At 43.7% G+C, this 22,500-nt stretch overlaps 3 protein-coding genes across 3 annotated transcripts in view; 1 reads left to right on the top strand and 2 right to left on the bottom strand.

Moving 5' to 3' along the window:
• kdm5c (lysine demethylase 5C) overlaps positions 1 to 238 on the top strand; it is a 50,255-nt gene extending 50,017 nt beyond the window's left edge. The window contains exon 30 of the mRNA XM_063207909.1: positions 1 to 238. This exon is cut by the window's left edge and continues 1,670 nt beyond it. The gene's annotated coding sequence lies outside the window, so the exon portion shown is untranslated.
• Positions 239 to 1,301: 1,063 nt separating this feature from the next.
• On the bottom strand, positions 1,302 to 15,752 carry renbp (renin binding protein). Its single transcript, XM_063207898.1, has 11 exons — positions 15,485 to 15,752; positions 14,635 to 14,743; positions 12,324 to 12,399; positions 10,465 to 10,540; positions 9,892 to 10,070; positions 8,252 to 8,476; positions 7,381 to 7,462; positions 5,494 to 5,669; positions 4,001 to 4,132; positions 2,624 to 2,711; positions 1,302 to 2,089 (listed from the first exon to the last, which is right to left on the bottom strand). The coding sequence occupies exons 2-11, from the start codon at positions 14,733 to 14,735 to the stop codon at positions 2,013 to 2,015; spliced, it is 1,212 nt and encodes a 403-aa protein (XP_063063968.1). The 5' UTR covers positions 14,736 to 14,743; positions 15,485 to 15,752; the 3' UTR covers positions 1,302 to 2,012.
• Positions 15,753 to 18,521: 2,769 nt separating this feature from the next.
• si:ch211-218o21.4 (actin-associated protein FAM107A) overlaps positions 18,522 to 22,500 on the bottom strand; it is a 6,315-nt gene continuing 2,336 nt past the window's right edge. The window contains exons 2-3 of the mRNA XM_063207782.1: positions 19,587 to 19,728; positions 18,522 to 18,717 (exon numbers count right to left, since the gene is read on the bottom strand). Coding sequence (XP_063063852.1) covers positions 18,592 to 18,717; positions 19,587 to 19,728 — 268 coding nt within the window. The 3' untranslated portion in view covers positions 18,522 to 18,591. The remainder of the gene's footprint in view (positions 18,718 to 19,586; positions 19,729 to 22,500) is intronic.

The raw sequence follows: 22,500 nt of genomic DNA, 5'->3' as shown, positions 1-22,500 counted from the left end.
ATCCTCCTCCTCCCCTGTGTATAAAATCTTGACTGTGACTCACTTTACCACATCGATCTTATTTTGTTCCCGGGGTTATAATGACTATATTATTATATTATTATTATTACTGGTATTGATATTGCTATTGACACAAGTTGTCATGAGTTTGTGTATAAACATTTTCATTTCAATGTTGCCTTTTTTGTTTCTTTTCACTCTTGTTAGGAAAAATAAAAATTTAGAATTGTTTTAGGAATGGTTGGCGTCAGGCTTTTATTTGAAACCATATTTTTAAAAGACATCAATGCCCAAGTTACAAACCAGTTGAAAAGCCATTTTACACAATTACAAAAAGAAAATACACTTAGCATACAGTCCTTCAAAACATTAAAACATCAGTCAGATGAATTACTCTATATCCAAAGCCAAAGCACCACCACACCACAAAAGCCACCTTGAAATGCGCAGGCCCTCTCTCTTATATCCTTGAAGAAAACACAAATTTACTTGATTTGTACGTATGATTTGTGATAGTTTGTATCAAACTCCAGTAAAGCCATTCTGTTAAATTATTTACCAATTTGTCACAATCGGCATTGTCTTGGCAGCATTGGAGGAGTCATTCTCTAGTATGGAGTCTCGTGCTTCGGTTAGTGCTTATGTCTCATAAAGCTAGTTTATTGGAAAATGAGGGAAAAAATCAATTCCTCCCAGTGAGGTTATTGTTTGGAAAGGTTGTTGAACCCAAATATCTATGGCACTTGGCACTTTTCAACAGTAATTTTCGGAGTGATGAGTTGCACACATAAAGTCCTTTTTGTTGTATGTTTTTATTTCATGGCTGGATGATGTTAAATGAAATATAAAAAACAAAAAAGGACTTTAAGTGTGTTGACAAAAATTACAGGCAGTCTTTGTCCTGCAACTTTTCCTGGGATGTGCACAATCTTCACCCACAACAAAACAATTCCACAGTAGCGCAGCTGGTGTCCTGGATACATTCCCAACATAACTCACTCAATATGGTCCCTTATTCTCACTCCACACCTGACTGGCTCAGTCACACAGGTTAAATTATTTGTGTAGAGGAGGTTAAATGATTTAGTGGCATGTGACATGCGGAATTGGCATGCCAAAGGAAGGCTATGTTTCTTTCCCCTAAAGTTAACATTTTTTAACTGACAGGTTTAGGTTGGTTGACACACATCATTCACTGATAGGTTAGGGTTAGGAATGAGTTTTGGCCAAGTTTTGGTTTTGGTTTTAGCCAAGAACGCAGTAACTGTTTTTTGTGGCAAAAATACACATACATGTTTTTCTACAACACAGTTGTCACGCCATATAGGGAACTTTGAAGCCTTTTTTCTCAGTTTGCCAGAATCTGAGTTACTGCGTTCTTGTTTTGTAGGGCAGAGTAGCCTACCATAACTAAGAATAGCATCATGTGACCCCACTTGGATTGGCATGTACCTGCACCACATGCCACTAAATCATCTAACCCCCCACCCCAGAATCATTCCCTTCTTTAACCTTCTCAAATTCAAGTACAATGGAGACATATGTAACATATGTATCTGCATGTGTGTAAACATTAGGTCATATAGTATGATATACCACAAAACAATTGAAACATTGATTGGTGAAATGCAGTGAAAGCCAATGGATTGGTGCGAAGCAGGAGTCAAATGGTGTAAAGCAATATTGCATAGCAGTAGCAGACCATAAGGACAAAGAACTGTCTTATTAGAGTAAGATAGCCCAAACACCACCACCACCCACCCAATATGCAAAGGAGGATTTGGTGATGGCTTGCATAAGATTTGCGCTACCGCCATCTACAGCACAAAGATAACTCCATTTATTCTCAACCTAAAGTCTTCCTAACTGAAGGTCTCCGAAGTATACAGGCTTGATGAATCTTACTCCAACAGACAATTCTTTGGCTGGTATCAACCGACGTGTGTGTGCTCTCCATCACTAATTTGGCCTCGATGAAGGAGAGTCTCCAGACTCATGAGATCTTCAGGCCTTTACTTGGCTTTCCCTTCTATCAGGCTGTCCAGCAGTCTCTCACACATGTACAGACACCGGGGAACATGGAAGAACCCTGGGGGAAAATGGGAAGAAAACAGGTTTCACCGCAGAGGCAAGATGGGGTTATTATGGCCAAAACTAAATTTATCCACTAAATTTAACTACTGGACATAACCTGTGTTTGCTTTCAACTCATTTCATGTCATTCTACTAAGTAAAATGACGACTGCTTGGCCTTACCGTGACTTAATGGTAGAGCACTCCTCTACTACTTGGCCGATCGAGGTTCGATTCCCGGCCCGGGTCCTTTGCCAGCCCTTCCCCCTCTTTCTCTCCCAACTCACTTCCTGTCTCTACTTCACTGCCATGTCCTGTAAAACACCAGTAAAGGCTTGCAAAGCCTCAGAAATACTTTAAAATAAACATGACTGCTCATTCCTTACCTGGGCTGGCATGAAAACTATTTACAGCCAATTTCACTCCCATACGAGAAGACAAGAAGATTATGCTTCACATAATCATTTCACATAACAGCATAATTACACTGTAAAGGTCATCTGATGGGGCTGGTGTCTGGTGTGTCCTGTCCTGTCCTGTCCTGTCCTACCTTTGAAGGGGCCTCCTTTGAAGTCCAGGGCCACCGCCCCCTGCTGGTCAAGGTAGCCAAACCACTCCCCATGCTCCGCATCCGAGAACTGAGAAACACAGACACAGAGATACAGAGAGGGATACTGCTGCTTATACACACAGAGATACAGAGAGAAAGAGGGACACTGCTTACACACGCAGAGAGTTACTGCTCATACAGCCAGAGAGATAGAGAGACAAAAAGGGATACTGCTTATACACACAGAGTGATACGGAGGGTGCGATTTGTCGGAAAACCAGAAGGGGGAATATGTTTCAGATTTTAAGCAATATCAATGGAGTTACATTGAATTGTGATAAAATCATGTACAAAAAGGTGCGATATCAAGACCAGAAGGGGGGACAATCCCCCTCATCCCCCCCTACAAATCGCACCCTGGCGATACGGAGGGATACAAACACAGCTCATACTCTGCTCATACAGACACAGAGAGTTACATACAGAGTGGGTGTGAGTGAGTGAGTGGTTGAGTGAGTGATTGTATGTGCGCATAGAGTACGTGTGCCAGGGTGCTTGCATGCGTGCATACTGACGTTTGAGAAGGTGTGTTAGTAGACCTGTGTGTGTGTGTGTGTGTGTGCGTGCGTGCGTGCGTGCGTGCGTGCATACGTGTGTGTGTGTATGATTGTGTGTGTACTCACGTGTGTGAAGGTATACTCGTAGACCTGTGTGTGTGTACTCACGTGTGTGTGTGTGTGTGTGCGTGCATGCGTGTGTGTGTGTATGATTGTGTGTGTACTCACGTGTGTGAAGGTGTACTCGTAGACCTGTGTGTGCGTGTGTGTGTGTGTGTGTGTGTGTGTGTGTGTGTGTGTGTGTGTGTGTGTGTGTGTGTGTGTGTGTGTGTGTGTACTCACGTGTGTGAAGGTGTACTCGTAGACCTGTGTGTGTGTGTGTGTGTGTGTGTGTGTGTGTGTGTGTGTGTGTCTGTGTGTGTGTACTCACGTGTGTGAAGGTGTACTCGTAGACCTGTGTTTGTGTGTGTGTGTGTGTGTGTGTGTGTACTCACGTGTGTGAAGGTGTACTCGTAGACCTGTGTGTGTGTGTGTGTGTGTGTGTGTGTACTCACGTGTGTGAAGGTGTACTCGTAGACCTGTGTGTGTGTGTGTGTGTGTGTGTACTAACGTGTGTGAAGGTGTACTCGTAGACCTGTGTGTGTGTATGATTGTGTGTGTACTCACGTGTGTGAAGGTGTACTAGTAGACCTGTGTGTGTGTGTGTGTGTGTGTACTCACGTGTGTGAAGGTGTACTCGTAGACCTGTGTGTGTGTACTCACGTGTGTGAAGGTGTACTCGTAGACCTGTGTGTGTGTGTGTGTGTGTGTGTGTACTCACGTGTGTGAAGGTGTACTCGTAGACCTGTGTGAATCTCTGCAGCATGATGTCTTCTCTGGAGTGCTGGTAGGCCATCAGGTAGGAGATCAGAGCTTCACAGTGAGGCCACCACAACTTCATATTCCACTCCAGCTACACACACACACACACACACAGACACACACACACACACACACACACACACACACACACACACACACACACACACACACACACACGTGAGTACACACCAGTGTTAATTTTGTCAGCTTTTTTTGATTTAGTCGTAGTCTTAGTCACAATGACGAAAATCAATTTTAGTCTTAGTCATATTTTAGTCATTGCCTTCCCAATTTAGTCTTAGTCTTAGTCTAAATGACGAAAATCAATTTTAGTCTTAGTCAATTTTCGTCATTTTAGTCATTTTAGTCAACACTGTACATAATAGAACTTCTCCACACACTGCTTCTCTTTTTAACATAAATCATTCACTGGGCAGAATAAACCTTCTCCGCACACTGCTTCTCTTTTTAACATATTTCACACTGTGTACAGAAAATCAAAACTTCTTCACACAACTGGTTCTCTTTTTCTCTATTTTATTTAACACCAGTGTTAATTTCGTCAGCTTTTTAAAATTTAGTCTTAGTCTTAGTCACAATGACGAAAATCAATTTTAGTCTTAGTCATATTTTAGTCATTGCCTTCCCAATTTAGTCTTAGTCTTAGTCTAGATGACGAAAATCAAAAAAGGGCATTGACGAAATATTTTAGTCATAGTCATGGTTGACGAAATTAACACTGGTACACACACACACACACACACACACACACACACACACACACACACACACACACACACACACACACGTGAGTACACACACACACACACACACACACACACACACACACACACACACACACACACACACACATCATCAGGTAGGAGATCAGAGCCTCACAGTGAGGCCATCACAACTTCATATTCCACTCACTTCATATTCCACTACACACACGCACACACAGGCACACACACAGATGCAGAAACCCACACAGAAGTCAGTTATCCATGAGATTATAAGAGGCTCACTGCCCTGACCACCGACAGATCTAACATTCTCATCTGACATCTGATATTTTTCTTCCAAAATGTATCTTTTTTCATGCCGGACAGGACACCTTTTAATCATGAGTATGATGTGTAATTAATTCACAATTCACATGAAGTGCCCATGAGGTCCACACACAGCTGCTTCCCCTACTTCAGTGTGTGTGTGTGTGTGTGTGTGTGCGTACGTGCGCGCGCGCGTGCATGCGTGCGTGCGTGTTAATATATTTGCTGCTTCCCCTCCCTACCTGCGTGGGGCAGTGTCCATCCATATGGATAGTTGCCCTTGGGTCGACAAAGCCAAGTTTGTCTTCTGTCAGCGGGAGGGTATTTCCTCACTAATTTGCCCTGCTTTGTGTTCTTTCACGGACTTTAAATATTTTGCTGCAGTGCTTCCCCTCCCTACCTGCGTGGGGCAGTGTCCGTCCACGTCCAGGAAGTAGAGTATGCCCCCGTGCTGCTTGTCCCAGCCGGAGAGGAAGGGCACCTCCATGAACTTGTCGATGGCCGTCTGCTGCAGTCCGCCGTCCCCCTGCTCCTGGGCATACTGCAGAAGGAACCAGCCAGCCTCGATGGCATGACCTGGATATACACACACACACACATGCACACACACACACACACACACACACACACACACACACCACAGGTTAACATACTGCAGCAGGAACCACCCCGCCTCGATGGCATGACCTGCAGAGACACCAGACACACACACACACACACACACACACACACACACACACACACACACACACACACACACACACACACACACACACACACACCACAGGTTAACATACTGCAGCAGGAACCAGCCTGCCTCAATGGCATGACCTGCAGAGACACCATACACACACACACACACACACACACACACACACACACACACACACACACACCACAGGCCCACAGGATGACACATCAGCGGGGGGACTATGAAAATGTTGAGCTTTTTTTATTCAGATATGTGTTTGTCTGTGCCTTTCTCATGTGGGCATGTGTCCTATATGGATGCATTATCTTGAAACAATCATTACGTAAAAATAAAAATATTTTATTATTATTGTTTATGATTTTAGTGTGGTAGAATTAAGTTAAAATAACTGATGCCAAATGCCTTTCCATTTAACTGATATCAATGGTGCATCTCTATATCTACCCATTAACAGCAGCTGAACATACTTTTTTTGAAACAAAACTGGTCTTCGAAACAAGCTACCCGAGATTGTATGTACAGTACATTGTTATGCCTGCTGTTTTGAGGAGGATGCCTCTCTACAATGCAGCCCAAAATAAACATGGAGTAGCACTAACTATGGCCCGAGGCACAAAACAGCCCTCTCCTCCTGCTCTCTCTCTCTCCCTCCCTCTCTTTTAAAATCTCTTCCCTCTCTCTCTCCTTCCCTCTCCCTCTGTTTTCCTGCTCCCCTTTCTCTCTCCCTCCTGGGCATCCCTCTCCCTCTCTCCTTCTCCTCCTCCTCTCTCCCCCTCTCTCCCTCGCTACTTCTCTCCTCTTCCCTCTCTCCATCTCCTCCTCCTCTCTCTGCATAGTGTTTATATTTAGGCAGCCCATTAGGCCTAATGATCCAGCTGTCACCCCAAGACACCTCACACACACACACACACACACACACACACACACACACACACACACACACACACACACACACACACACACACACACACACACACACACACACACACACACACACACACACACCATCCCCTGTGCTCACATCATTACCCACTCACAGATTCACCCTTCAAAGTTTGTCCCAGTGGTCACATCATTAAACACACACACACACACTCACACACACACTCACACACACACACACACCTTCCACTGACTTGTCCCTACGGTCAAATCATTAGCCATAACACACACACACACACACACACACACTTCCCCAATTTCCATTGGTACACATTTCCATGCAACACCAATAAGGGTTAGAGCACCTGACACAAGCAAACAAGCCCTGAAATCCCATCAACTCAATGACGTATTTTTAAGCTTCTAAAAAGTATCACATTGTACAGTAGTGCAGTGCTACATCATCTATACTAATATGTGTACTCTACGCAAACATGTTTGCTCCTCTGTGTAGCCCTAGTGTGTAGATGGCTATGTAAATTGTACAGAGAGACTGATGCTTGCTGTTGAATATTGTTATTTCTCCACCTGGGTTCTGCATGTACAGACTTGGTGTTTGCTTCCTCACCTGGGTTCTGCATAATACAGACTGTTTGCTGTTGAATATTGTTATGAATATTATTATTTCTGCACCTGGGTTCTGCAGTCGCCCCTGACAACCTGGCAGCTCCTTTCCCTCCGGTGACACATTCTCCAAGATGGCCGTCCCATCTCTCTGAGGGAGAGAAGAAAGAAACACATGGGTATTTATTTCGCACTGAAAAAGAAAGACAAATACGAGCTTCAGCGTTCCCTCAGCATGCTCCAGATGTTTTGTGCCTTAAAATAGATTTGATGGATTTGACATTGGAGCACACTGCCATGTAGGGCTGGGCGATATGTAAAAAAAACTATATCACGATATGGATTACTTTATATCACGATAACGATATATATATCACGATATATCACAATTACATACGTTTTCAGTTATTCTCTTTATTTGCACTTTATTTTTTCATGTCGCAAAACAACCTTTCTTTAAAATGGATCTTTTATTCTTATTTTTACAGTTACATGAACTTATAGTGTGTATTGTGACAGCATTAAATGTAATTAAATGATATTCAATTGTATAAGAAAAAATGACTATCACGATATAAACGATATAGGAGAAAGGTCACGAAAAATCAAATCGCGCGCGCGCAGAATAAAATACCTCGCGTGTGCAGTAAGTGGCGCTCGTGGACCTTTTGTCCACATTATAACACCATACGGGTCGCCGGCGACCCCAGCTGCAGTAAGAGGCTACTTATCAATTCTGGGTTTTTTTGGCTTTTATTGGCTTTCATTTTATTCATAATAGGACAGTTGAGTGAGACAGGAAGCAAATTGGGAGAGAGAGACTGGGAGGGGTCAGCAAATGACTTTGGGCCGGAATCAAGCCCGTGTCGCCGGTGTAGCAGTGCAGTGCCCAGCCGTTTGAGCCACGGCGAGTTACTGTGTGTTTCATTAGTGTGTTCACCTGTATGTGCTGGAGGATCTGCGTGACGCACCACTCCCCCAGCTCGGCGTACTTCTGGCTGAGTTGCGGCCGGCCCTCGGCCAGCTGGCTCCGCAGGCACATGAGCATCATGGGTACCGCCATGCTGTTGACGGGGGCGGCGCCGGGCATCGGGGGCCGGCCCAAACCAGACGGGTCCACCCTCACCCAGTGCACCAGCTGATCCATCATCTGCTCCGCCTCCGACTAGTGGGAACACACACACACACACACACAGCAGAATTACTGATGTAGATGGCCAGCTGTTCAGGATTTACAAACACTGTATATTTACAGTCGCGTAGGGACAGAATGGATAGGTGTCCTTTACTACGACCACAATGGAAATAAGCCTTAGGGCGTTTTTGTCTATCCCTGACTATCTCTTTCTTTTACTGAATGGTTTCAGTTGCTATTACCATGTTTTTACACCAAATAGTCCAAATAAATACATTCATTCATTCATTCATTAGCTACATTTGGGAATTTGGGCCAAATAGCAGTGTCGGAGCATTCAGAAAAGAAAAGGCTTCGGCCCAGACGTGTGCCACAGGCGGGCCAAGGGTGGCCTCTATAGGGTTGCCAACTGTCTGTGAAAAAAACGTCCTGCCCCAGAAAATGTTGTTTTTCTTAGATGCAATTTCCTGCATTTTAACCAAATTGCATCCCGTTTCAGCTCAATGCGGAACCGTACTTTTGTTTCTAAAAAACAGGACGATTCCGTATTTCAAGGCATGGTTGGCAACCCTAATGCTGATAGTTTCCTGTGGCTTTTCGGCTGCAAATCCTGGTCGCCAGCAGTGACCCTGGCCAGCTCGTCTCATCATAAATAAATAATGTAATAGACATCATCACACCATAGTAATTCCTTCGGAATTAATAAATGTTACTCTACTCTATTCTAACATGCTATACATAATGCCGCATGTGGGCCTTAGTCTTAGTGCTTAGTCTTGCTGCCTCTGGGAGACTGTTCCACCACCTGTACACAAGTGGTGGAACGGTCTCCAAGAGGCAGCAAGACTAAGCACATCTCTTGCAGCCTTCAAGAAACAAGTAAAGGAGCTACTAAACTAATGCTTGAGCTGGCCTAGCCCCAGGGCAGACTCTTGACATGATGTTTAGTTAGTTTAGCTTAGTTTAGTTTGAGTGTGTGTGTGTGTGTGTGTGTGTGTGTGTGTGTGTGTGTGTGTGTGTGTGTGTGTGTGTGTGTGTGTGTGTGTGTGTGTGTGTGTGTGTGTTTGTGAGTGTGCTGTGTGTGTACTCTTTATTAATTTAAAAAACAAAAACAAAAACTACAACTAACCCTCCTTTGCAACTGCACTCTGTATATTTCCTGTGCACTTTGTATTTGCTTGTGATGTTGGCTTGATTATGTTCTCTTTTGAAAGTCGCTTTGGTTATAAAGCGTCTGCCAAATGCAATATAATGTAATGTAATGTAATAATGGGCCAGGTGTAATGCCTCGTGTGGGCCAGGTGTGCCCTCTAGCTCTTATGTTATTGTGGAGTGTATTGAACCGCAGGGCATGAATCGTGATACGAACTGAATCGTGAGTTGAGTGTATCGTTACAGCCCTAAATGCCGCGTGTGGGCCAGCTGTGCCCTCTAGCTCTTCTCACCTGCATGTCCGTGTCGCCGGTGACCCTGGCCAGCTCGTCCATGGCCATGACGTAGAAGCACTCGCTAAAAATGGTCCTCTGCACCTTCACAGCGCGCCCGTCCCGCGTCAGGCAGAAGGCACACTTCCACGGGCTGCCCGTAGACGGCACACGTGCAAAACGACGCAGAAACGCCCCACCTACCACAAAAAAAAAAAAACGAACCAGGAAATGACAAACACTTAGTCACCATGATGACTAATGCACACAAAAGTAACAATGTGTTGGCCCACTCTGATGACCCACGGAAATACACGCAGTTACAGACAACAATAACAAACAATAAACCAGTTGCATTGTTTAAAATAAAAAAGTAAATGGTGAATCGATAACTTAAATCCTAAGACATGTTTCTTTCTTAGAAGTTGGAAGTTTTCCTGAATATTTGATATAATTACATTACAAACTTCACCAAGCTTTCAGACCCAAGACACTGTCAATCTTTCAAATCTTAATAGCGTATAGAAAACACTCTCAGACATAAATATTGGAGAGAGAAGAGATTTCTCACACAAACAGCATGTACACACTTACCGGCTTTGGCAGCTTCTAGTATCTCAGGTCTCCGGAACCTCTTCATGGTTCGGTAGAGTCTGCAGTACATCCATACCTGTGGCATCAAAACACTGTCAAAACATGACCACTAGGTGGTGATACTGAGTAGAAACACTAACAAAACGTCAACAGCACAAGTGATGTAACTCCTGCATGTACTGTATGTATTGGGGAGAAGACTGGCTGAAGAGAAGACTGGCTGTTTTTTCACAATTTATATGCTGTTTCTGAAACATTTTAAGTTTTATATGTTTTATTTATATGCTGTTTCTGAAACATTTCAAGTTTTATATGTTTTATTTATATGCTGTTTCTGAAACATTTTAAGTTTTATATGTTTTATTTATATGCTGTTTCTGAAACATTTCAAGTTTTATATGTTTTATTTATATGCTGTTTCTGAAACATTTCAAGTTTTATATGTTTTATTTATATGCTGTTTCTGAAACATTTCAAGAGTTTGTGGTGATGTGGCATTGCAAATAAACTGCACATACAATTGCAGGTCCCTACTGTATGTAGCACATTGTTGTTGCACATGAAGGATTGTCTAGTGGACATTGAACATTGAGAGTTAAGGTCAGGCTAGCAGACTAAGGTCAGGTTAGACTAGCAGTACATAGTGCTCTTTCTGAGGACTTAAAACAATATGGCCCGGATACTTGTGATGTCTTGTGGAAAGTTCCAAAACAAAGTTGAGATGACATTCACTCATCTATGTGTTTTGTGGGATTCAGCACCCAGTTTAGAACTGCATCATTAGCCAATAGGGTGAGCACGTCTCCTCCACTCCTCCACAAGTTCCAAAACAACCCAGATACTAGTGGGGTCTGTTTGAACTCCCCATTAGTACACCATGGAGCCACAGCTGTCTTGTATTGACTCTTTCCAAGGACAGGCCATTAGCTGAAGACAAATCACAGGCATGGCTCATTGCCTTCATGAAAACAAAAAAGGACCCGTCTACAGCATTGAGGCCAGTGATGAGAACAAGAAGGGCCAGCCTACCGCCTCCAAAAAGTCAGAGAATGTGCGCACATCAGTAGCACAGCTGCTAGACCAAACAAAAGATCACTGAAAGGAAAATAAAAGTCTGCATCACTGTTTGATGCTACCCGACAAAGTTTAATGGCACATTTTTGTATTTGACCTGTATATTCCAAATCAAGACAAATCACAGACATGGCTCATTGCCCTCATGAAAACAAGAAGGGCCAGTCTAGAGCCTTGAGGCCAGTGATGAGAAGTGGGATGACGCATGAGGAGAAATGTATTCAAGGTTAAGGATAGACCGATATACGTATATATCGGTAACGGTATCGGGCCGATATTTGCAATTTTTACGTGTATCGTATCGGCCGATACGCGTGTGGTTTTGGCCGATACGCAATATTTATTATTTTATGTAATTCGGGTCTTTTTAAAAGCACCAAGACACTTTATTTTTTTATTACTTGATTGTTAGACATTACTTAATTGTTAGAGTGGGTGTTTAAATGTTACAAGTTCTACCTCAATTTGATAATGTTAAAGGAATGTTTATTTTTAACTTGAGACCTGGAATATGTCATTTTTTAACCTTGTTTTAACCCATATCGGCCCCAAATATCTGGTATCGGAAATCGGGTATCGGCCAAGGGTGATTTTTTTAAAAAACGGTATCGCATCAGCCATTAAAAAACCTGTATCGGTCGACCTCTATTCAAGGTATGTATCAATTTAAGAAATGAGTGTATTTCAGCGTTACATGTGCGAAAACATGCTGTGATTTTTTTCTCTTTCTTTATTTTTCTCTCTTTTCTTTTTCCTTTTTTCAAAAGTAAGAGTCCTGCCTTTACCTGTCTCCCCTGCAGCCAGACGTACTTCAGGTCATCGTAGATCTTGCCGTCTTTCCCGATGCAGGTGAAGAAGCCACTGCGCACAACAAAACAAAACACGTTGGTGAGTAAAGGGGACAGGACATCAGCCAGGACATTCCTTATATATATAAGAAAAGCTGGACCCCGGTTCGAGTCCGGCCGGGGTCATTTCCCAATCCCACCCCGTCTCTCTCTGTCCCACTCGCTTCCTGTCACCGTCTCAGACTGTCCTATCAAATAAAGGCATAAAAGCCCCTAATATATATATATATATATATATATATATATATATATATATATATATATATATATATATAAAGAAAAGCTGTAGTCTCGAATGTGATTCTTGTATTTTATTTTAGTGGGTTAGTATGACAGGCAGACGGTTTGGCCCCATATATTCTTTTTATGCTTTTATAGTGACAGTGAAGAGCTGACAGGAGACGCGTGGGAAAGAGAGGTGGGGCAGCTCTAGCAAATGACCCAGGCCAGACTCGAACCCGGGTCCCCATGGCCATGCAAGCCCAAATGTGGGGGGCTTATCGCGCCACACCACAGTGCCCCCAGCCAGGGCATTTCTTAAGGGTCATGTGCAATGGCACCAGAGAGAGTAGAGAGAGAGAGAGGGGTTCCATTGGCTCATTGTTTCCAGGTTCTATAATTGCAAGGGGGATGGGGGAAGGAAATCCCCCTTTAGGCAGACCTAAGGACTGTTCTATTCTGCCCTTTAGGAGAACCGGAACCTGGTCTTGTTAGGTGCCCATGGCAACCTATTACATTGGCATATCTCTATATACTTATGAAAGAATCTCTGATGGCACGGCCTCTATTAGCACCTTTGAGTGTTTTTCACATCTCATTTTTCACCTTTCACATCCTTAAAGTGTGGCATACTAATTACTCATTATAAGTATCAGAGGATTTGTAAAGGTAATCAAATGACTAAAGATGTTACTTAGAGCTCCTTTAACTCCTCAAAAGAAGACAGGCCAATGTGCTGACAGGCAGAAAGAGCCTTTGACACAATAAACAGTTTAAGGTCAGCCAGAAAAAGTGCTTATGGCTGCAGTCTTCTCTCTCACACACAGATACACACACGTAGCATTTCATGTTTCCTCTTTCCTTTCATGAGGTCTTCCTGAGGCAGTTCAGGATTTGTGCGTTTCCTGTGATTCCAATAAAGGTTTTTCCGTATCTATCTGCACCTATCCCTATTCTTCACAAATGTACAACTGTGCAGAACATTGAAAATGCATGGGAAGAAAGGAATCACCGGAGCATCTTCAGATGTGGAAATTAACTCGTTTTATTGGGCAAGCGCCAAGACTAACGTTTCGATGTTCACACGTCTTCTTCAGAGTGAAATTGAAAAAGCATGTAAGAGGAGAGAGATTCTCAACATTCATGACCATAGAGGCAATTATGTTGCCAATTATGGTGAGAATCAGTGGATTGTGAAGACATAACAAAGACATGTGTGATAAAGAGGGGCACAAAGTATGGGAGCGAGAGAGAGAGAGAGAGAGAGAGAGAGAGGTAGAGAGAGAGAGAGAGAGAGAGAGACAGAGACGGAGGCATAAGACAGGTTACACAAGCAGCAAAACACACACACACTCACACACACACACACACACATGCATTACTTGCAAAACAGGACACAGAAACACACAAACAAGTCAGACAGTGTCATTGGTCAGAAAGCTGTTGTCAGACCAGCGGTGCTGCATGCTTGGGAACAGAAAGAGGGTCAACCAGGATGACTCTTCAACTCTAGTGGTTAGACATCATCTGCCTCGAGGGCTTTAATGAATAGCTGCTTACAGTGCCCTTAAAGGAGAAGACCCTGAGCAACACTGCAGTGTTTTACAGGATTGTAGTGCTTTGGGATCCAAAACACTGTGCACTGCATTACAGCATTCTTGCAGAATGTGTTTTTTCTTTGTCCAAATACTGCATTCCCTGACCTAATACTGCAGTAATACGATTATAATACAGCAGAATTCAGCAGCAATACTGCCATAAATAAATACCATTTTTGATACGGCAGTGCAACACTCCAGGGTGGAGATGGGCCTAAGCTATGGTAAATGGTAAATGTTCGCAACCCTGTTAATACTCCCAGTTGTTTAATGACAAGTGTGCAATTAAAGAACCGGGATCATTAACAGTGTAGTATTAACAGTGTAGTATTAACATGTATCATGTCCTTCAGTTATTTTGTTTTGTCCAGAATCTGTGCCACTGATGTGGCCACATTCTCTGCCTTCTTGAATGGTTCTGGGCTCCTCACCCGTGCTCCTGGTCGTGGGAGTACTTGAGCCAGAAGTCCACCACCCGGTCCAGCTCCGAGCGGAACCTCTGGCGATACTGCTCCAACTTCTCCTCACTCATTACTGCACCTGTATTATCAGACACATACGCACACACGCGCGCGCGCGCACACGCACACGCACGTGCGCAAGCACACACACACGCACACAAGCAGGCGCGCGCACACACACACACACACACACAAACACGCACGCAGGCAGGCAGGCAGGCACACACACATACACAAATGTGTGTATAGGGCAGACTGATTAGGCCTACATATACAGACACAACCCAACAATGTGATTGACCTGGACATCTATAATCAAGGCGTAAGAACACAGTTATTGTGCTCTGTAGTAACTGTGTTATTATGACTGTTAAACGGGAAACAATATATCCAAGCCCAAACCTATTCCAACAGTTAATGGTGATAAGTCCATTCTGACAACTTAGTAACATTTACTAACATTACTAACATTATTATTATTATTTTATAGACGTCATTCTGCACTCCCCCCTCCCCCAACAACCCATTGCTCAACTTTCAAAACAAGATGAGCAAGGAAAAGCAATTAAGCAAGAAGGCAAGACGTAGTCTTGAAGAGACAGCAGTCATTTACAATACACATGATGCACACAGCACGAATTATTGGCACGAACTGAAGTAGCCTATGCTATTAAACAAATAGGCTATGTTGTTGCTTTTATCCCCAAAGTGATGCAGGCGATTCATCAATAACACTGTGCGTAAAATACGTACGGGCGACAGAGCCTATGGTATGACTTGTCAGTGTCCACAATGAGTCCTCAGCCAACATATGACTTACTGGTGGTTGCTGTTTGGAAGGAGGAATGTTTTCCAAGGTGCTTGCCGTCCCGTGCTCAGCTGTCTTCTCCACGATGTCGTCCCATCCGATAATAAGGGCAAGAAGGGATGGGTGCGCGGGGTGTCTGTCTAGCCTCCGTGGTTAACGGTTAACTTTAATCCTCCTCCCCGCACCACACTCACCTCCGCTCTCGCAGGCACTCAGTTCACTGGTAACGGTGGTAAACACAGGGAATCACATGACTGTCTGTCATGTGTCAGGAAGGATACTCTCTGGTTTACTTCTCATTCCAAGTGCTCGCTCTCTCAGCTGCTCTTCCCTGTAGCCAATCAGATTTGCCATTTGGGGGAGATGCAACAACATTGGGCGTCGTCAAGAGGGCGCGACGGATGCGCGTGTGAATGTCAACAACTTCATGTCAACAAATAAAGGTGTGTTCAAAAAGTGTGATTTATCACCAAAAAAAGATGCAGCGCCTATATTATAAGGTTGTTGTTACCAAAATGATCACGAACAAGCCATTATATGTTACTGAAGGCTCTCTCGGTATTGCTATAACAATGTTATTAAAGGGATATTTTGGGGCTTAATACAGTTAAAATCGTTGGCTGGGGTTTATAAAGGTGGTAAAGTGTCTTATTTTTCATGTTAAGCGTTGTCTTGCTTTAAGACAAGTTAAAAGAGGGAGTATGTCGCTAAGCTAGAAAAAGTCAATGTATCCGTGTAGCATTGCTACATGCTACACGGATCCATTGACTTTAACTAGCTTAGCGACATGCTCCCTCTTTTAACTTGTCTTAAAACAAGACAACGGCTTATATGAAAAATAAGACACTTCACCACCTATATAAACCCTGGCCAACGATTTTAACGGTATTAAGTCCCAAAATAGTGGCATACCCCTTTAATGGAGTTGTTTTTCCAACCAGATCTGGACCAACTGTGCTAAGATAACATATATGACAATAACCTATGATAAAAACACATTTAGTTTCGCTATAACCTGTGGAATAGAATATCAGTGCATAGTCTAACTATACAACCTCGTTTTATACACAGGAATGATGCACTGATTTCATGTCCAAAATACTGCATTATGCCGGACAATGCTGTAAAGTGTACATCAATTTATGTAGACCGTTTGGAGCTTTTGTCAGGATTCCTTCATATTAGGTAGGCCTAGTAGTAGGCCCTATTGTGCAGGGCTATAAATTAACTTTTTTCATCACCAGCTAAATTTGGCTACTAGATGTTCCTAATCATACTAGTCACTAGCATGCACTCACTATCAGTCAAAGTGACAAGTAGGCCTACGCTTTCTTTTCTAGCTGCCAAACTGAATTTGCACCAACATTTGGCGGATTTCATAACAGCTGGTGTTAATATAGAGCCCTGGTAGTGTGTGTAGTGTAGGCCAGGGCTTGACACTGGCACCTGCCAACCGGCCAAATGCTGGTAAAACTTGGCTGTGGCTGGTAACAATTACAGTGCCACTAGCCAATGTGGCAGGTACCTTATTCAATGGTATGACATATCAGAATAGCATTTATTCTGCGTTGTACGCCTTGTGTATCAATTGTTTCAATCTAAGTTCAAGAAAAAGCTACTAAGTTACTCGGTTTCTACTTGTTTGATTTATTTCCATGTAGAAAGCTATGTGCACTCATCTTCTGAGGTTAGATGAACAGCGTAATGATAAAGAAAAAAAAAACAATATCAAATTTGTGGCTAGTAGAATAGCTGGATGGCTAGTGACTCAGGAAAACCACTAGCCACATGGCAGGCAAGCGAAAAAGTTAGTGTCAAGCCCTGGTGTAGGCCTATAGGCTATGCAACACTGAATAGAACTGGGGAACATTCTAAGTATTTATTGAGTTTCAATAAACTGCAGTCAAAGTCACATGTGAACAGCAAATTGTAAACACTTAACTCTAAAATATAACCATAGTGTCACTGTAAAGAAATGGGAATGAGTGATAAACAGTTCCAAAAACAAGTAGAAAATGTGGACATGAAACCAATAGACAGCTATGCTATTCAGAAAAAAAGGTAATCTAGTTCTATTTAAACCGTAGCTTACATTTTGAATCAAGATCAAAATATCTCAAATCCTGTGGTGAAATATCCTTTCTCTTCATTCATTCACATATTGACGGCACTTTGCATCACCAAAATTTGGCTCACTCAACTATACTGGAACAGAAGTGACAGTAAAATGTACAGCTTAGGGTTTTTTTGTGTAACAGATCAACACATAGAGATGCAAATACTGGTGTGGTTTCACAATTCACGTCACTGCAACTCGTAATAGCAAATTATGTTGGAATTTGAATAATGCTGCCTTGAATTTTAATGATGTGATGAAACATGAAGGTCCTCCATATTGATTTTGAATACCGTTATTCTTATAACGATATATATATATAGATGCATATAGATCAGTGGTTCTTAACCTTTTTTTCTCAACGCGCCCCCTTACTTGTGCCCAAGACAAGCCGCGCACCCCCAACCCAAACTTCTACAAACTTCTACTTCTCTAAAAAAAAAAAAGATTTAAGTGATTAATTACAATGATTTTTGCTTGAGACATTCATCAATACCTAAATGACTACAGGCCTACATGGGGACCAAAATGTGTTTTAATTTGGCCTAATTATAATGTTCGCTAGCAGAATTTTGGTCACAACCTCAACACAAACAAAATTCTGCGCACCCCCTGAAATCTCTGGCGCACCCCCAGGGGGTGCCCGCACCCCAGGTTAAGAACCACTGATATAGATAATGGTGGAGAAGGTGGTTGAGGTGTCCGTGTGTTGAGAGAGGGTGGGTGGGGTGTTGCTCTCTGATGGGTTGCCATGGTTTCAGTTGTTGTTGTCCAGGTGTTTGTTGCCATGGTTTCAGCTGTTGTGCTCCTGGTGTTTGTTGCGGTCCAGATGTTTGCTCTCTGCTGGGTTGCCATGGTTTCAGCTGTTGTGCTCCAGGTGTTTGTTGCCATGGTTTCAGCTGTTGTACTCCTGGTGTTTGTTGCCATGGTTTCAGCTGTTGTGGTCCAGGTGTTGGTTGCCATGGTTTCAGCTGTTGTGGTCCAGGTGTTGGTTGACATGGTTTCAGCTGTCGTGCTCCAGGTGTTTGCTCTGCAGTGCTGAGTGGATCTTCCGCAGGTTCTGTCTGACCCGCACAAACTCACTGAGGTGGGACTCCTCCCGAACCCGGTCCTCCTCCTCACGAGCCCTCTGTCCCACACACAACATGAATTACTGTATACGTATTACATCTTCAAGTTCTTTTGCCTCAGACATGTAAAAGTTATCTTTAAAACAGGGTCATCTATGTGACCCTCTGTGTCACCGTCGAAACATATCAGGTGAAAGACAAACTTTTAAATGTCTGAAACAAAATAACTTGAAGATTCAATATAACGTTAAGACAATGAACATCATACATCTACTGTATATTACAATTCAGAATTAAGCTAGACAACCAAGCTATACAAAAGTAGTATTCTTTTGCATGCAAACAGATGATGTGTGTGTTTTACTACTGCTGGTTTCTGTCCTTGTGTTAATTCCTTCATAATGTGTAATATGGTGAATTCAGAATTCAGGTAAATTACCGGTAGGCCACTTTTTTGCATATAGGCGAATGACTCTAAGTGGCCCAATTTACCTGAATTCAGCCATGAAATTAATTCTAGCTACATAAAATGCATTCATGTGACACTGTGTGTGTGTGTGTGTGTGTGTGTGTGTGTGTGTGTGTGTGTGTGTGTGTGTGTGTGTGTGTGTGTGTGTGTGTGTGTGTGTCTTGTCATGACCTCTTGCATCTTCTAGCTCTTGTTCTCTCTCTCTCTCTCTCTCTCTCTCTCTCTCTCTCTCTCTCTCTCTCTTTCTCTCTCTCTCTCTCTCTCTCTCTCTCTCTCTCTCTCTCTCTCTCTCTCTTTCTCTACTGACCTCTTGTGTCCTCTGTTGTCTCTGCAGCAGGACGTGGTCTAGTGGCCCCTTGGCCTGCTCCTCTCTCTCTCCCTCCCTCTCTCTCTCTCTCTCTCTCTCTCTCTCTCTCTCTCTCTCTCTCTCTCTCTCTGTATACTGTATGCTCTACTGACCTCTTGTGTCCGCTGTTGTCTCTGCAGCAGGACGTGGTCTAGGGGTCCCTTGGCCTGCTCCTCCTCCTGCTTCTGGCTCTGCTCCTTCCTCCTCCTCTCCAGCACCATCTGCAGCTCCGGCCTGCTGCTCACCACCAGGCCCCTGCCCCGCCAGGGGACACACACACCAGGCACACACAGGCGTACAAGTGCAGACACACACACACGTATGCACGTATGCACACACAAGCACACACACACACACATGTAGCATAGCGTGCCCAGACACATGCGCACATACACAGACAGACACACTTGTGTTACACGAGCAACAAACATGCATTACGTATAACACACAAATAGAGTAACTAGGCTACATATCCACCCACATGTGCTCCACATTTTGAAGGGCGTATTCACACCTACCCCGTTTGGTTCGGACCAAAGAAAGCGAACTATCGGACTTTCCTGGTGTGAATACGCCCTAAGAGGATCTTGTTGACACAGCTTCAAATCCCCAGCTCACACAATATGTACTGTATCTTCTGTGCACAGCCCCTGGACCGCATTAATAATAAACATAATGCACTGCCCATATTCATCACACACCAAAGGCATAGGCCTAAGGCTACCATGCAAGCTGCAAATCAGTTTACCCAGAAGAATATAATATATAACCAACAATAACTAGTCCCTCTATTTTTAAAGATATTTTTGGGGGCTTTTAAGACTTTATTTTTTCAAGATAGGACAATGAGAGGAGGCAGGAAGCAAGTTGGGAGAGACAGATAGACAGGGAAGGATCGGCAAATGACCCTGGCCGGAATCGAACCCGGGTCACCTGGCGTAGCAGTCCAGTGCCCAGCCGTTAGAGCCACGGCCGGGCCCACCAGGCCCTCTTTGTTGGTTGATTCCAGTACCTCCAGAGAAAGTTTCTCTGTCCACAACAAATTGTCTGTACAGCACACAGTAAAAGTGTCCCAGCCGCCGCAGCGCCCTTACTACTCGCAATCCAGCCCTGGCAGGGGGCTCCCCTAGGTGGCCGCTGGTCTCTGCCTGAGGTTTCTTCCTGACTACAGGGGGTCTTTTTTCTCAGACCTCACTGAGCTTTTTTTCCCCCTCACAAACTATGAATCAAGCGAAAGGGAGTTTTTCCTCACCCCTGATGCCACCAGGGGCCGCACCTGAGCGCCCAATCTCTGTGTGACTATCTATGACTTATGATAGGCCCAGCCACTATGGACCTTACACATCTAAGAATCCTGGTCCTAACCTACGTTGACCTTATGACTCTACATTCTCTGTCTATCTCTTCTTCCTCTGCCTTCCTGCTTTTTCTGCCTCTCCTCTATACCTCTCCTTTTAAATCTATCTCTAACAATGTTTTTTCCCATTTGTTAAGCACTTTGAGTTACATGCCTTGTATGACACAGTGCTATACAAATACAATTATTATTATTATTATTAAAAACAAAGAAGAATGTCCGCACACTGCTCCCGTGTTGTTGTTGTTGTTTTTTTTTCCTCAAGTGAGCGCTTTCGAGCTAGTTGACTCATCAGACTACTTCTCTGTCCACAACAAATTGTCTGTACAGCACACAGACAATATTTTGTGATTGCTAACTGTACCCTGCTTGCACAAGGCTGTGTTTGCCAAGGTATTGCCAAGGTCCAATACATACCTTGAATTTTGATAGATAAATACGCAGATAAATAAACAGAAACAAAGACAGACAGACCCCATGAGTTGGCTGATATCATAAAACATCCATTCAATATTATCACACAGGCGAAAAAAGAGATGACCAGCAATGCAGCAGAGACATGACGATAAGGAGCCACAGCCTGGACAGCACAGTAAACCCTTCACTGTTTTTACAAATTCACCATGCATGGAGAGGAGCAGAGTGTCAGGCGCATTTTGTTACGTAAGAGACGAGCAGAAAGCAAGCTCTCGTTGCAATGAGTCACACCACACCACACTACACCACACTCCTGTCCAGCCAGTCAGGCCGCTGGCTTCAGGGTGTGTGTCCACTACATCAGGGCTGGACTGGTAGTCGAATACAGAGCATTTTCCCTGTGGACCAACAGTCCCCAGAAACAGATACTGTTATTTTTGTTTCTTTGTTTGTTTGTTTCTTTCTTTGTTAATTTCTTTCTGTCTTTCTTTCTGTCTTTCTTTCTTTCTTTCTTTCTTTCTTTCTTTCTTTCTTTCTTTCTTTCTTTCTTTCTTTCTTTCTGTCTTTCTGTCTTTCTGTCTTTCTTTCTTCCTTAGGGAATGGCCCATATGTCCATCTTCAATACAGATAGTGAACTGAGTCAAGTCTACTGTATTGTATGTGAGGGCCCTGGTGGGTTGTTAGTCCGAGCCCTGCCTGCACTGCACCCATATTGACCTCTCTTAGCCATGCTTCGCTTCATTCCAGCCCATTGGCCATCTATTTGGCCATGGATGCAGCACTCAGGTCATGGATAATTGCCCACACAGGCCAATAAACTATTGTATTTTTGACTGTGAGGTGGATATTGTCTAGTTTAATGGGCTAGGTGGGAGATATAGCAACACAAATTCTAATGTATTTTATTGTAATGTAATGTTATCATGTAAACCCAGCCTAACCCCGCCTACTAACCAAGACTAACCAAGGTCACTAACCCAGCCTAACCAAGGCCACTGGCCCGACGTAACCCAGGCCAGCCTAACCCAGCCTAAACCAGGCCACTAACCCAGCCTAACCCAGGCCAGCCTAACCCAGCCTAACCCAGGCCACTAACACAGCCTAACCCAGGCTACTAACCAAGCCTAACCCAGGCCACCCAGCCTAACCCAGCCTAACCCAGGCCAGTCTAACCCAGGCCACTAAATCAGTCTAGCCCAGCCTAACCCAGCCTAACCCAGTCTGTCCCAGCCTAACCCAGTCTAACCCAGCCT

Source organism: Engraulis encrasicolus, chromosome 10 (assembly GCF_034702125.1).
Source record: "Engraulis encrasicolus isolate BLACKSEA-1 chromosome 10, IST_EnEncr_1.0, whole genome shotgun sequence".
Lineage (NCBI taxonomy): Eukaryota > Metazoa > Chordata > Actinopteri > Clupeiformes > Engraulidae > Engraulis > Engraulis encrasicolus.
The sequence above is the reverse complement of the archived record's forward strand: the minus strand, read 5'-3'. Positions and strand labels throughout refer to the sequence as shown.